The sequence below is a fragment of the Dioscorea cayenensis genome, chromosome 2, assembly GCF_009730915.1.
Source record: "Dioscorea cayenensis subsp. rotundata cultivar TDr96_F1 chromosome 2, TDr96_F1_v2_PseudoChromosome.rev07_lg8_w22 25.fasta, whole genome shotgun sequence".
NCBI classification, from domain to species: domain Eukaryota; kingdom Viridiplantae; phylum Streptophyta; class Magnoliopsida; order Dioscoreales; family Dioscoreaceae; genus Dioscorea; species Dioscorea cayenensis.
This window is the reverse complement of record NC_052472.1, coordinates 22,552,542-22,569,898: the sequence shown is the minus strand read 5'-3', so window position 1 is coordinate 22,569,898 and position 17,357 is coordinate 22,552,542. Positions and strand designations below refer to the sequence as shown.

At 33.8% G+C, this 17,357-nt stretch overlaps 2 protein-coding genes across 2 annotated transcripts; both read left to right on the top strand.

The window, feature by feature from the left end:
- Positions 1–5,360: 5,360 nt before the first annotated feature.
- Positions 5,361–5,746, top strand: LOC120275107 (putative ripening-related protein 1). The gene is given in 3 exon segments (XM_039281607.1): positions 5,361–5,441; positions 5,443–5,594; positions 5,596–5,746. Coding segments are annotated over 3 exon segments (384 nt in total).
- A 6,741-nt stretch (positions 5,747–12,487) lies between these two features.
- LOC120275741 (probable leucine-rich repeat receptor-like protein kinase At1g35710) lies at positions 12,488–16,701 on the top strand. The gene is given in 3 exon segments (XM_039282431.1): positions 12,488–15,731; positions 15,733–16,025; positions 16,211–16,701. Coding segments are annotated over 3 exon segments (3,891 nt in total). The 5' UTR covers positions 12,488–12,513; the 3' UTR covers positions 16,591–16,701.
- The last annotated feature ends 656 nt before the right edge of the window (positions 16,702–17,357 follow it).

The following is a 17,357-nucleotide window of genomic DNA, read 5'->3' as shown; positions in this document are numbered from 1 at the left end:
TTCCTTGCTTATCACAAACAAAGTGTCGCCAAGTAATTAACTGAGAACAAGATGAATGATACACATGACCCTTTCTTACCCCAAAACCTCTAGACTTTGCATAATCCAAGTAATACCGAAATGCTTCATCCTCATCTTGGAACTCCATGCCAATAAATAGGATTCCTGCCAACTTTTGTCCATCTGAAGACTGTGGACTCATTGCCAATTCTTGTCCATCTTGTGTTGCCAATTCATGTCCATCTTCAAGCTGTTGGTTATCAATCTCTTGTGTCATACCACCACCTTCTTCATTTAACCCACATGACCCAAGCTCATCCAAATCTATTTCAACACCCACAAATATGGAATCATCGTCTTTGCATATTTCATTGGTGATATCCGCCAGAATATCCTAATAAGAAACTATAACCAATTAGAATATGTCAAAACATATAACTGAAAGAATATTTACTAGAAAATACAATCAAATATGGAATAATTGTCTTTGCATATTCCATAGTAGTGTCTGTAACTTGGTGAGTTTTGATGAAATCATTTTTCATGTTAATATCTAATACTTGTTTGCCACATTGAAATTATTTCTACATGTTCTAATACTTTTCAAGATGAATTTTTGTGCTTACATGCTATCAATTTCCTTTAGGCGAAAAAGCTGAAAGTTTCATCATTTCAAAACTATTTTGTGATCATCATCACAAATTCTGTTAGAGAATGATAGACACCATCAATTTCCAACTAAACATAGGAAGGTAATTTAATGTTATATTGTCCCCCAAAATCGAGAAAGTTAATAAGATTTTGTAAAAGAAGTATCACAACTTGAATCTATTCCATGATATAAAACAAAAAGACTATGAAACATCAATGGCATCAACCTAAGAATTTGAAGAAGAAATCAATCAATATTGCATAAAAACACACAGAACAAGTCGTAGGGAAGTTAAACCAGAGATCACAAACAAATTGAAGCATACCAGTGGAATAAGAACCCTAGAATCGATATGGATACAAGGTTTGTCAAGGATCGATTAGCACCGCCTCAAGCTGAGAAATGCCACGACGAGCAAATGGCACCGCCTCACGCTGAGAAACGCCACGGCGAGCAAATGGCACCGCCTCACACTGAGAAACACCACGGCGAGCAAATGGCACCGCCTCACACTGAGAAACACCACGACGAGCAAATGGTTCTGAGAAAACTCTCTCTCTCTCTCTCTCTCTCAGCACAAAAGATTGGCTTTATTTCCCCAAGTAAACCACAACTGTTAGATTATAACGATCTAACGGTTGCTAGGGACGTCCTCAGAATTGAATTCTGAGGACGTCCCTAGTTGACGTATCCCCATATACATATATATATATATATATACACACGCATCCGTTGATAAAATTCGCTGTTAGTATAATAAATCATTTCTTCTTCAGATAGAAAAAAATATCACCAAAAAAAATAAATAAATAAAAATAAAACTAATAAACAACATTAGCTAGGTTACAGGAGATACACTACTAAACCAAAATTCCAATAATGAAAAGCATCAAGCTCTGCAGGCCCCCACACAAAAATGACCCTAATAGTCCTTCTATAATTTCAATGCTGATCTTAAACTTAGAAACTCTTGAACACCACCCTGTCCTTCTACCTTCGTTTCATTTGTTGTGTTATCTCTTTTTCTTGTTTTGATTAGCTTTAGTCTTTTTTTAACTACTTGTGGATGTTTTTGTCTGTATTGAATCTTATGTAATGTTATATTTTTCCTCTCTATTTTGATTAAGTCCTGGTCTTCGTGTTGTTCTTGCTTTTTTTTTCTCTAATAAATTATGGTTTAATTATTTTATTAAAAAAATAATCTAAAAAATAATAAAGCTAATTTATAAGTTTATTAAAGTAAATATCAGTCCAGAATAATATATACTAATTAGAAGCCACTCACAAAAAATACAATATTATAAACAAGACGACCAAAATATAACCATGAAAGTTCATCATGAACAAGAATTAAATCACACCATTATTCTACACTTAGTCAAAAGAAGCATTTGAAGACCAATATATAACCATGAAAGTTCATCATGAACAAGAATTAAATCACACCATGATTCTACGCTTAGTTAAAAGAAGCATTTGGTTTCATGAACCAGCCAGTCGGGCCCAAGCCAGTTGTTTTCAAAGTCTTCAATGCATGATTTCAATTACTCGGCATTTATTTAGTATTAAATCAAACTCGTCCATCTCAGTCAAGTATAATAAATACTAATTAGAAGACTTAATTTTTCTATGTCTTGACTGGTAAAACCCACAGATTAATATATTGAAAACGGTGGATAATTAAACCACAAATACTAACAATAACACCACACACACACACAGATATAAATAATCTTCTTCCTAGAAGCCAGCCACTCACAAAAAATACAATATTATAAACAAGAAGACCAATATATACAAGAATTAAATCACACCATTATTCTACACTTAGTCAAAAGAAGCATTTGCTTTCATGAACCTGCCAGCCGGGCCCAAGCCTTAAGTAGTATTCTTGATATTCTCTTTGACCAACTAATGGAAGCGTTAGGTTTGCTACTTGGTACCATTCATATATTGCAAGGATGGTTAATTTTAATGATTGGAGCTTTGATACTTGATGTTGTTAAGCAGTTTGGTTTTTATGATGAAGTTTTTCCACTCATGAAAACCAATCATCTTATAATTATTAAGACAATAATATCTTGTGTTTATTAGTTCTTGGTTGATGTAGTTCAGCTAAGTTTGAATAAACTGAGAGTGAATTTTATCATCAGGTATATAAATATATATTGTATTAAAAAACTTATTTATAGAACTTAGGCATCAAAGTAATTAACTGATCCTGTGAGAAACTCAATTTCACATTTACAAGATATATATTTTATATGTTCCATCAGAAACTCTAAGCATGCAATGCCTCATCATCTTCTCTCATCTTCACTGTGCATCATGCATTTGATTATCATATGCATATCATGTTTGCCTGATAATAATCAAACACAAATGTGAACCCAGGATGATAAACCAAAGACTGAGATGGACGAGTTTGATTTAATACTAAATAAATGCCGATTGATTGAAATCATGCATTGAAGACTTTGAATTTAACAACTGGCTTGGGCCCAGCCAAAGGAACATCGAGAATTTAATACCGTGTGGTGGATGCTATAGTAACATCGAAAAGCTTGTTGCTATAGTGTCATGTGCTACAGTAGGCATCCATTGATTTTATAATATTTATAACACTCCCCCTTAGATACTTACAGTCAAAGGATATACCTCATTAAAACTTTGTTGGGAAAAAACCAGTGGAATAAAAACTTGCCTAAAGAAAAAGAATATACTATCCTTGGTATATTTGAGGGTTACTGCCTCATTAAAAACCTTATCTCAGGAAAACCCATTGGGATAAAACCTTAGTGAAGGGAAAAAGAGTACAGTCTTCCCCTCAAATAAATAATTTTCAACTTATATCAGAAGTACTTACATTCTTGAGTCTTCTCATCCCGATTTTATGTATAAATTTTTGGTAAATGCACTTAGGGAGTGATTTTGTGAATAGATCGTGGCTTGATTTTCATTAGATTGAATCTTTTGAACTTCTATGATGCCTTCTTTCTGGAGGTCATAGGTATAGAAAAACTTTGGTGAGATATGCTTCGTTCTATCACCTTTAATATTAAGGCTTTTGTCTTATTATCATCATGCTTATTGTTATTAGCCTCAATAGTTTTGCCCAGGTTTTTTGCTTTCAAATGGAGCTAAATATTGAGCCTCCATGATATATATAATTGCTCCCAAAAATGTGAAGAGCCTCGAATTCTCTTTTTGTGATATTTGCCATTAAAAATCAATCTCTATAAAATATAATAGATAATTAGAGAAAAGATTAAAAAGAAAATACGAATACTTGAAATATAGTTACATTGAAGTTAAATGGAAATGTAAAACAAGATTACGAGAAGATTTGTGCTGATAACATATAGTATAAGTAACTAATAACTCATCCTCAATGTAAACATATATTTATAAATTTCCATGGATATATTATAAGTATAAAGAGAATAATAAAGGTATAATACCCGAATTGGTCCCTCTACTTTTCTCTCTCCTCTTTTAGTCCCTCTACTCAAAAATGCGCCCCACTAATCTCTCTACTATTGAAAATGACCCAATTTAGTCCCTCTACCCTTAATCTCTTCCCATATAGTCCCTTTACTCTTGAAAATACAGCCAATAATTGGCCTATTTTAGAATAGAAGGGACTGAGTAGAACCATTTTCAAGAGTAGAGGGACTATTTGGAAGCATTTCTGAGTAGAGGGACCAAAAGAGAACAGAGAGAAAAATAGAGGGACCAATTCGGGTATTATACCAATAATAAAAGCCAGAATATTGACCAAATCACCTTGATAATTTACTCTTCTTTTCTTCTATACTTTATAATATACAAGTGGGGGTATTTATAGGCATTCAGGATTTGAATGGACGGTTAAGATTGATTCGATTCAATGGTCTAAAATACATTGGTAGGTGAAATAGTAATCATGCTAGCGCTACTACAGTACCACGTGGTCGTCTGCTACAGTATAGTGGCTGCTACAGTTACAGTCTGCTACAGTATGCCGCCTGCTACAGTACAACGTGGAAGATTACTGCTACAATGTCTTGTGCTATAGTAGACATCCATTAATTTTATAATATTCATAACAATGGTAACATATTCAAGTTGGAGCATTATAACTTGTCACCTGCTTTAAACCATATTTAGAAACAACAAACGAGATGAACAACATATGATTGCCGTCATTGATGCAGTTATTCACATGCATGTCTTTGGAGTACGGAGTAAAGTTCTACCATGCATATATGTCTATTATTAAATGTTTGGAGTAGGACACTATCATCCGACACATTCATCCATCTGAGTCAAATTGACATTTTCATGCCATTTATAACTATCCATTCACATGTTTCAAGTGGAACATTCTATATATATATATATATATATTTATCTCAAAGCCTGCTTTAAATTAAACAATTGATTAACCCAATATGGGAATATTCCTTGAAAGTGTCCTATAAATACCCACCCATACAAGACTCAGCTCAAAGGTACTCATCATTACCATACATTCAAATCAAAACACTCTCCTATGGCAACATATTCAAGTGAAGGAATTGCAGGACTAGTGTTCATGGTGTTCTTATTGCTAGCAAACATCAACCTCAGCATGCAAGCATGCAACCCCAGTGGATTCCTGATTGACAAATCAAGACGTTGCAACACAGACTTAAATGCCGAGTATTGCAAGTCTGGGAAGAAGTAAATGCAATTCAAATGCTCTCCTCTGGTGACCGATAAAACATGGGCAACCATGACTATCAATAGCTTTGCCAAAGGCGGAGATGAGTGGAGCAGAGTCGCAATGTGACAGCAAATTCCATAGTGATAAGGAATTGGTTGTCGCATTTTCCTCCGGGTGGTATGATGGTGGTAGTCGGTGCAATAAAAAGATCAAGATCAATGCAAAGGGTAAGTCTGTATTGGCCAAGGTGGTTGATGTGTGATTCTGTGAATGGTTGTGATGAAGAACATGACTTTCAACCTCCTGGTCCTAACAATATTGTTGATGCTTCACCGGCGGTGTGGAAGGCTTTAGGGATCACCGGAGAAGATGTTGGTGAATTGGATATCACTTGGAATGATGCTTGAAAATGCAACTGTTTCTAGTCCTTAATTTGATCAAGTAATAAGTTGTCATCAACTAGAGACTTCTGGTTCTCTTTCTCTCTTGTACTGTTTGTGTTTGTGTTTGTGTTTTTTGTCTTTTATTTTAATAAAGTTGTGGTTTATTCACTTTTATATATAAAAAAAGGTTATCATCGACTAGCTCTATTAAGTATTTAATGACTATAATGCATGCCTCCTATATTTTTCTCTTTGTCCGTGTCATGCTATCGACTTCCGATTATGCATATATATGATATGATTTATATCAACTACTTAGATTGTATGCTACAGAATATTTGCTCATTCTATATTTTTACTATTGAATTGGATGATAAAATTAATTTTTCTTTGTGCGTAGGAATTTTTTTTAAAGGTGGATAAACAAATATTTTAACTAATTTATATAAATCAAAGCACCCTTGAAGAGTAATTGTTGTGGAAGAATAGTATATGTTTCAGTAAAAAGAAATCAGAACCATGAAAAAAATAGATGAGAAAAATAAAATTTCATTGTATTATGTGCAATTTGAAGTTTCTAAGACTCATCTAGTTGGAGAAAGTCATGCTGGACAAGCTACTGGTCAGCTCGGTGTTATAGTTGTATCCACAACAGAGTGGGAACCTTTCCTCCCTCTCCCATTAGGGGTACGGACTAGCATTGTTACTGGAATTATGAAGAATTTGAACCATTTCATGTTGTTGTTTGTTGTTGTTGTTGCTGCTCTAGTTTTCTGCATTAAGTTTAGACAAATGGTTCCTTATTTATCATTCAATGTGTCATGTTGGAAAGAAGAATGATTAGACTTTGAATTGGAGTTTGTGTTGACCATTTTAGCAACATGATGCCATAGTGCCCTATACTATGCATGCGTACTAATTTATATCTATATATTTTCTAAAGTATGGGCAAAGATAAGCATATGTGGAAAATTGTTCTCATATGTTTCACAATGTTTAGTCTATGTTAAAGTAGCGTGGAAACTTTCTCGTAGACCATCATGCATGAGAACATTCCATGTTTTAAATTTAATTAGTAATATTGATGATGTGCTAGGTTATAGAGTTTTATTCCACAAGTTTTTAGTGAAAATATAGTTGTCTGTGGAAACCACAAAATAAATAAATCTTTTATAAAAACTGATGAAGGAATAGCTTTTATTTATAAGAATTTGAGCATTTTTCTTGAAAAGGTGGGTAAACCACTTCAATTCAAGCAAAAAGGCCAATGAAGTGAATGTGGACCCCGCCCAACACTAAAGCTTGCTTAGGATGCTGAGCTCTTGATTTGCACTTAATCCCATCTCCTTGTCTCCATGCTTATATTGTTTAGCTGAGGTGATGAATTTCCTGAGGGATTCTTGGACACCATCCCATCATTGCCTCCCACTTGGCCGAACTTTTACTCCTCCTATGACCATCATCTTCCTCCTTTCTTCCATCTCCATCATTTCTCTCCATTCTTCCACTCCACCTAGCTCTCCTTGGAAGGTTGAAGAAGAGTGTGTCCTTCACTGGATCTCGGGTTTCTACCGGAGTTCTTGTCATCTGGAGGCGAGGTGAAGAGGAGCAACGAGCCGCCGGTGCTTCCACGAAGGCTAGGTAGGTTTCTTGCCCTCTTGTTGGTAGTAGAGCTTGGTGCTAGAGTTTTGGGAGAAGCTTGTTGTATGTAAAATCTTAAGCATGGTTATAGTTTTTTTTCTAATGAAATGTATGTTTTGAAGCTCCTAGTTGCTTGTGCTTATACTCATGCAACCATTGTGATCCTTAGGGCTTGTTATATTTTTTTCTACTCCATGGAACTTGAAACCTTTGTATGCCACCTTGGTCTAGTCACATCTTGTTAAGTGGGTGTTTTATACTGTCATGTGTCTATGGTTGCCTTTGATGATGATGTTTGTTTGTAGAGCTTCACCCTTTTGATTTGTTTTTGGCTTATCCGTACATGGAACTATATATATATATATATATATGCATGCATGAGACCATGGCTTTTTATGGTGCAGGAAGCTATATGTATGCATATATACACATGCAAGAGGCTAAATAATTAGTCATATTTGAAACCACTTCTACTTATAGGTTGTAGAGCATTCTTGTGCCCTTTGAATATCTCTAGTCCATGGCATCCAAGGATGTATATTTATATATATACACTCATGGAACCATCTACTTGTATATCCTTTTATGCATGAAACCCAAGCTTTTTTCATGCCTAGTGAATGGTTATGCATTTATAGCATATGTGTTTAGCTTTGATATTTTTGGCTCTTCGTGCATGCCTTTCAAAGACTTATCCTTTTAGCTACCTGGATAGATAACTAGCAACCTTTTGAGTTTACTCTTCTAAGATAGATATTTTGTTTGGCATGTTTAAACTACTCTAGTTAGAGTGTGGATTGTGTGCAAGTGAGTTTAACTAGTGAGGCTTTCCCTTGTTGCTCCATTAAAGCTATAAGTTCTAAGTTGGTGTTAGAAAAGCTCTCGCTTTATTTTGTAGAGTTGGTATTTAGACTAACTCATCTATAACTTATGCGTGAACTCTCCATGTTTAAGTATTCTTATCATTTGGTTGATTTTTCCCTTGGATTATAGGACCACCTTGAGCAATAATCTTGGATTTCTATTGAATTTAGGAGATCATCAAGTAAGTAATCCCTTGAACTCTTGTATTTAAAATTTTATTGTTTTGAATTTATTTTATTTAAATGTTCTGAAAATTTATTTGGTTATTCTTTGAAATTTATTTTTGAAATGCCATCACATTTTATTATTTATGCTTTAGATAAATAACTCTTAGGCTTAGTTAGAACCATGGTTTTTACCTTGCCAATATTTATATTTGTTTATTTTCCCTTACCAATCAAAGTTGTATAATAATATTTTCCAACCATCCAATCATGCAACAGGATGATTTTGAAATAATATCTTAGTTATTCAAATAGTTTCAAAGAGCTGGTATATTATGGATATTTATTTAATTATTTTTATTTTATCATTATTATTTTCCATGAGATTGTTGTTTTACTGGAAGCTTGCTATTTCTTATCTCTTAATGTGGGAATCCGGCAAAAATTGGAAGTTTGGGAATCTTTGTGTATTTTTTTATTTATTCTAATTATTTAATTGCTTTTTGTTATTACATGAATTTATTTTTGGCAAAATAATTGTGAATTGTTGTTACTATTTCTTCAAAATGGAAACCAGGCTAAGGTTTGGAAAAGTTGGTATATTCTTTTGCATTTAATTAATTAATTTAATTATTTATTATAAATTTATTTATTTACCTTATATTATTACATGAATTTTTAAAAGATATTTGTGAATATTCTATATTCTTGGTTTTGAAATCATGTCTGAATATTTTGGCCTCCAAATGAGCAATATGCAACCCTGTCAGTGAGGAGTTATACCCTGACTTTGTCGACAAGAAATTCTAGAAAATGAGACTGCAGTTTCGCACCGTGTCAGTTCGGTGGAATAATCAACGACCATCCGATATTCAGTCTCGGGGACTTTGTCCACAAGAAATTCTAGAAAATGAGACTGCAGTTTTGCACCGTGTCCGTTCGGTGAAATAATCAACGACCATCTGATATTTAGTCTCGGGTCACCGATGGTAAATAAGTGACCTCTGTTATTCTGGTTAGGGTCACCAAGGGTAAACAAATGACCTCTGGCATCTATAGTGAATTTGGAGACATACAGTGGAATCTGTTAATTATTTTCTGTTTGTCCTTTTGAATTTGATTTTCTGCAAAGACAAACTTTTTGTCATGCCTTGAAGTTTATGTAGTTTTGATATCGCGTTTCTGGTTTTAAACTTTTGGTAAATGATATATTTGGAAATTTTCTTTTATTAAAATATCATACTCTGTATTTTGTTAAATTATGATTTCGGAGATTTGTATTATTCTGAAAAATTTGGCATACTTGAAAACTCACTTTTGAAATTCATGATTTAGTCTAACTATGGTTTAAGAGACGCATGCGTAATTAGAAAACTTTTTATCTTTCTGATTTACAGCTTTGAAATCTGGTATTCTTTTGATTACCATATTCTTGAATGGTGGTACTACTTGAGAACTATACCTCTGTTGAATTATTTATTTGTATTGTTTAAACTATGTTTAAGCTTTGAATTTATTCTTAACATTTGAAATCAAGATTTATAAACTCTGTTGTTTTAAACTAATTTCTGGATTGCTTACTGGGCTAGTGAGCTCATGGATTTATTTTAAATCCTTTTCAGATCCCGAGTGGTAGACCGGTGTGGATCTTGAAAAACTGTATGTAGATGTTGCTTGTCCTATTGTTAAATTTGAATTCTTGTTATTATCTGTCCTTGTGTCCTTGTATTTTGTATTTTAGACTTTTTGCATCCCCGTATTATGTACTCTGTAGAGTCTGTAACCCAGTGATTCGGTTTGTTATAAGTTATCTACTCTGAATCAGATTCTGAGGCCTTGCAGGCCTATGGGGTTCACATCTTGTGGGTTTGCGACCGTTTGTCTGTGCACTGGGTCCGACGAGCAGGGTTTAGGGCGTGACAGTACATGATTACAGAAAAGACAAAATAGAGACTCCACGCACCACAAGATGTAATATGTCTCGCCCCGAACTCGGTTCGCCAGATCCGGTGCGCTGACAAACAGCCGCACACCTATTGTGCATAGCATAATAGACATGCAAGGCCTCAAAACCTATTAGAAAACATAACATACAATCAAGCAATACTATAAGTTTCAAAAGTCAAGTTTCGAAAAAAAATACAAAACTTCTAGAATACAGATCTTAGAGTTTACAAATAGACAAAGATTTGATCTCAACTAGACTAGGGACAGGCTTGTTATTTGTTCACTTTCGGTGATCTATTAAACTCTTGATCTGAAAATATTTAACAATAGATTATAAGCTTGACAACCCAGTAAGCAATCACTAAAAACATTGGAATCATAAAAGGGCTCAAAATTCAGAATAAAAATATCAATATTATGATTTAGCTGAACAATTACCAAAATACAATTTAGAAACAAAACAAAAACATCCAACAGAGCCTGATTTTTAGATAAATACAATATATGTCTAACAATAACTATGATCAAAACAAAAATATCAGAGTTCATTTGTTTACCCCTAGGTGACCCGAGCCAAAATATCAGATTTCATTTGTTTACTCTCAGTGACCCGAGCTAGAATATCAAAAGCCGTTATTCTTCACCTATAGAATGGTGCGAAAATATAGCCTCTTAAAAGAATACGTGTTGGCACAGTCAGTGTTTAACCCTTAGTGACAGGGTTAGTGCATAGTTAATTGAGAACAAATTTCTATGTCAAAATACTTCATGTTCACAAAACAACAAATTATCAAAGTTCAGATTGAGCAAAAACAAAGTAATTTGCCAAGCAAAATTTTAGCAATCACATGATCCCATTTTTATAGTATCAAATTAAACCAATTATTTGAATCCAAACTTGAAGAGATAATTTATAAAATTTCCAAATAATGAATAATTAACCTAATTCAAAAAAATATAATTACTCAGGAAATTCAATGAACTAAAAGATTCGTGAAATAAATGAGAAATAAATAAAATATTAGAAATTAAATAAATACATATAATTTGACAATTCAAATAATAAACAAAATAAATCGTACTATCATTTTAACAAATGTCGAATAATACGTATATATATTAATTAGGATTTATATGTGGTTACTTATCTGATACTCGTTAACGTGGTAACTTTAATTCTGATACCATAAAGTTTTTGGCATGTCCTATAATTAGTCCCTATCACATAGTCATCTTTGGTGCCTTTAGCATCTTTTCCCTATGTTCTCCAGTCTCCATTGTGTTGTTGAAACTTTTAGTGTGCCCTTGGCCTGTAGCACTCTTTGTACTTGGCCCTTTTCTACTTTAATATATTTTAAGTGGTTAAAAAAAAAACAAACTAAAGAAACTAGGTTGGGAAAAATCATGAATATGCGACATTGAATTTTACACGTTATACTTGTTTTATATTTGCCATAGATCATTCAAACCATCCATTTTATTTTATTTTATTATTTTTTTTAGGTACTTATTTCTTAGTAGTTAATGAAGAAAGAAAGTATAACAATGAGATGGCTTGAATATGTCTTACATTTATTTTGTATCCTTTGGAGAACGCTATTTTAGATTAAATGAATGCCTCATAACCTTGCCACGCATGGACTTAATTTTCATGAAATTTCTTTATTCCATCATGGTAGAGAGCTTCCCAGTTGGATTTTAAAGATTTTTTGGTAGAGCGGTTTTACTATTTAATCTCGTTTTTTTTGTTCTTTGCTAGATGTCTTAATTTTTTAGTCTTCTGTTTCCTTTCCTGTTTTTGTTTTGTCCTTGCTTTTTTTTTTCCCCTAATAAAACAGCTCTGTTTTAGCTCTTTTCATTAAAAACAATGTGGTGGTTATATATGCCTATCAGTGTAGTTGAATGTTATCAATGCTTACTTTTTCACAACAATACTCCACATATTGTTAAGTGAACCATCAAGCCGGCCAGTTTGTGGAAATGTATTTTGTAATCAATACTGGTAGTTAGTTGTTGATAATTAATGAGGTTGCTATACATGGCTATCAGAGTGGTTGAATGCTATCTATACACGCTTCTGTTTAAGATGATATTAATTATTTAGGGAATTATCTTTCATACTATGATGGTATAAAAAGGCCCTCAAGCTTCTCCTTTTGATAAAACCACAACAACATGCTTAGAGGCTATCTAAGAACATATAATTTCAACATGGCATCATGGCTTCCTTCAAACTTCACCACCATCCAAGCAATATCAACGATAGTGGTACTTTCAGTGTTAGCACTTCTCTTCTCCAATCTTTGTTTTCCTTTTCCAATGGCAACAGCTTCAAAGATTGAGTCCCAAGGGAGAGCTCTTCTTCAATGGAAGTCCACTTTGGAAACACAAGGCTTTCTTCACACCTGGACTTCAAAGACCAGTCCATGCAACTGGACTGGAATCACATGCAGATATGATGGCCATCTCATGGCAACCATCACCAGGGTCCAACTGGGTGAGTTCGGTCTAGAAGGGAACTTGGAGACTCTCAACTTCTCAGCTCTACCATCACTACGAGTTCTCAACCTCAGTGATAACTATTTGCATGGATTCATCCCTACATCAATATCAGCTCTTTCCAAGCTCACCACCCTTGATCTCTCCAACAACCAGATAAGTGGTTCCATACCTTCATCTTTCAGTAATCTTACTAGGCTTGAGACGATGTTGTTGTTTGATAACAAGTTATTAGGCTCCATCCCCATGGAGATAGGGAACCTTGGGAACTTGAAATCATTGGGCCTGTACAAAAATTTCTTACTAGGTTCCATACCTAGTGTCTTTGGAAACTTGACCAAACTTAATTTTTTATACTTGTGGGGAAATAACCTCAGTGGCTCAATACCTGATGAGATTGGATATATGGTGAATCTTAAGGAACTGGATATTGGAATCAACAATATCATAGGCACCATTCCCCCTACCATAGGAAATTTGACTAAACTCAACCAATTATCCCTGTCTGAGAACCAATTATATGGACCCATACCATCTCATGTAGAAAACCTGATCAACCTTGAAATCGCTTACCTAAACAGTAATAACATAAATGGTTCCATTCCTAACGAGATTGGAAATCTAGTGAATTTGAAAGAACTTGAGATATCTTACAATCAAATAACTAGTTCCATCCCACGTAGCATTGGAAATTTGACAAAACTTGAAGCCTTTTACATATTTAGTAATAACATTAGTGGCTTCATTCCTAGTGAGATTGGAAATCTAGTAAATTTGAAATCTTTCGCAATATATAACAACCAAATAATCGGTTCAATTCCACGTGGCATTGGAAATTTAACCAAACTTGAAGCTTTTTATCTATACAATAATAACATAAATGGTTCCATTCCCAATGAAATTGAGTATCTAGTGAATTTGAAAATTCTCACAATACAAAGTAATAAAATAACTGATTCTATCCCCCATGGCATTGGAAACCTTACAAAGCTTGAAATATTTCAAATAAATAACAATGACATAAATAGCTTCATTCCAAGTGAGATGGGGAAGCTAGTGAACTTGAAAGATTTTGATATATCTTTTAATCAAATAATTGGTTCCATTCCACGTGGCATCAGCAATTTGACAAAGCTTGAAACTTTTTACTTAAATGGCAATAACATAGAGGGATTCATTGCTAGTGAGATTGGGAATCTAGTGGACTTGAAAGATTTTGAAGTATCTAACAACCAATTGACTGGTTACATCCCTCATAGCATTGGAAACCTAACCAAACTTGCCAAATTTATCATTGTTGGAACACAAATATATGGCTCCATTCCTCCTACTATTGGAAACATGAAGGAACTCAAATCTTTGTGGCTTTATGAAAACAAGCTTTCTGGCTTAATCCCTCCTTCTCTTGGAAGTTTGAAAGGTCTTACCGATTTAATGTTAGCTGACAATCATCTCTTTGGCTTGTGGCCTAAGGAAATGGTGAACCTTACAAACTTAATTTTTCTTGAATTGTACAATAACAGCTTTTCGGGTGATCTACCACCAGATTTTGCCAAAGGGGGCTTGCTTCAACATCTTGCTTTGGGATACAATAATTTCCAAGGTCCTATTCCAGTGAGTTTAAAAAACTCTACAAATTTATTCAGGGTTTTACTTGAAAGAAATCAATTCACTGGAGATGTCTCTGAAAGCTTTGGTGTTCATTCTCATTTGGATTATATTGATCTAAGCTTTAACAAATTGTCTGGCACTTTATCACCATCATGGGGAGCATGTCTTAATTTGACAAGCCTTAAAATATCAAACAATAGGATCAGTGGACTAATACCTTTGGAAATTGGTCATTTGCCAAAACTACACCTACTTGACATCTCTTCCAATAATCTTGTCGGAAAGATCCCAGCGGAGTTTGGCAAATTATCTTCCATATTTCATCTGAACATGAGCAACAATCATCTCACAGGAACCATACCGCTAGAATTTGGGGATCTATCTTCATTAGAAATTCTAGATTTGTCAAGCAATAATCTAAGAGGAGAAATACCGATACAGCTGGAGAATTGCATTAAATTGAACTCATTGAAGTTAAGCAACAATGAACTAAATGGAGCCATCCCTTTTCAACTTGGCAATTTGAACTTGCATGAAGTTCTAGACTTGAGTAACAATTTATTCACCAGCGAAATACCACCAGAGCTTAGCAAGTTAATTGAGTTGCAAGAGTTGAATTTATCACATAACGAGTTGGTTGGTCACATTCCATCTTCTTTTCAATTCATGAAAGGCTTGGCATCACTAGATTTATCTTATAATTCTCTAGATGGTCCAGTTCCAAAGGACCTTTTTTTTCAAACAGCTCCAATTGAATGGTTTACTCACAATAAGGGCTTATGTGGTCAAGTGCATGGTTTGCCTCCATGTAATCAATTGCCTTCCTCATCAAAAAGTAGAAATGATCAGAAAAAGCATCACAAAGTCATTTTCTTGACTATTCTTTTGGTGTTAGGCATTTTATTTCTCTTATTCCTAATATTTGGAATCATGATACTTTATTACAAGAGAAAGACATTCACTGCAAATGGGACTAGTGAAGAATCTGGCGGGCATTTCTCCTTTATTTGGAGTATCAATAATGGAGCTAAAACATGCAGAGAAATTATTCAGGCAGCAGAAAATTTTGATGATAAGTATTGTATTGGCTCCGGAGCTTATAGCATAGTGTACAAGGTGACACTATCATCATTAGGGACACTTGCTATCAAGAAAATTAGAGAAGAAGAAAGTCAAGTAAATGAGCAAGCTTTCAGAAATGAAATACATGCATTAACTGAAATTCGGCATCGGAATATAGTGAAGTTCTATGGTTTCTGCTCTACTACAAATTTCAAATTTCTTGCATGAGTATATGGAGAAAGGATGCTTGGGTGCCAATTTAAGATCTGATCAAGAAGCAATGAAGTTGGATTGGGTAAAGAGAGTCAGCATTGTCCTAGACATTGCTCATGCATTATCTTACTTGCATCATGATTGTGCTCCACCTATTGTTCATCGAGACATAACAAGCAACAATATTCTTCTAAATGAAGAGTACAAGGCTTGCGTTTCAGACTTTGGTATTTCTAGACTGCTAAAACCCAATTCATCACATTGGAGTATGCTTGCAGGCACATTTGGATACATGGCACCAGGTACGCATGTATCTTCTAAACATTTTCATAAAATCTATTATTCATACATATATTATTTTTAGAGTAATTTAATTAACATAGTACTTATTAGATTTATCAAACATAGTACTTATTAGATTTATCAAGCTCGAGTATGTTATTTATCAACCACTTTTTTATATTGTTTACTTAATTGGTATTTGCAGAACTTGCTTATGCAATGAGAGTGACTGAAAAATGTGATGTTTATAGTTTTGGAATTGTAGCACTTGAAGTGATACATGGAATACAACCTGGGGACCTACTAAACAACTTGTCATCAAACATGTTAGTGAAAGATATTCTAGATCCACGTGTTCCACTTCATATAGCTGATCAAGTAGCCACAAGCCAAGTTCTTTCAATGATTTTCATAGCAATGCAATGCATCAACACCGATCCACAGTCTCGCCCCACAATGAACCAAGTATCTCAAAGGTTATCTTCACTGAAATCTTCACCATTATACAACCATCCTTTTGGTGAACTTACCTTTGCTCAGTTGATGGATGAAAAGCATGATGATCAAATGCATAGTGCAGTGTGAAGTTGAGAAAATGATGACATGATATTTCATGCCTAGAGCTTCTTCTTGAAGTATAAGAACCCTTGTACATCTTAGGAATATATGAGAAACAATTAAATGTCTTTGTTTTGATGTTGAGGTTCTCACAGGCCTAGTTTAATTTGATGCCAAAGTTCTATAAATATAGCAAATCTGTATTGTATTAAATATACATATATATATATATACACACACACACGCACCTGTTGATAAAATGCGCTGTTAGTATAATAAATCATTTCTTCAGATGAAAAATATCACCAAAATAAATAAATAAATAAAAAATAAACAACATTAGCTAGGATATAGGAGATACACTACTAAACCAAAATTCCAATAATGAAAAGCATCAAGCTCTGCAGGCCCCACACGAAAATGACCCTAATAGTTCTTCTATAATTTCAATGCTGAAATTAAACTTAGAAACTCTTAAACAACACCCTGTCCTTCTACCTTCGTTTCATTTGTTGTGTTATCTCTTTTTCTTGTTTTGATTATCTTTAGTCTTTTTTAACTACTTGTGTATGTTTTTGTCTGTATTGAATCTTATGTAGTGTTATATTTTTCCTCTCTATTGTGATTAAGTCCTGGTCTTCGTGTTGTTCTTGCTTTTTTTTCTCTAATAAATTATGGTTTAATTATTTTATTAAAAAAATAATCTAGAAAATAATAAAGCTAATTTATAAGTTTATAAAGTAAATATCAGTCAAGAATAATATATACTAATTAATTAGAAGCCACTCACAAAA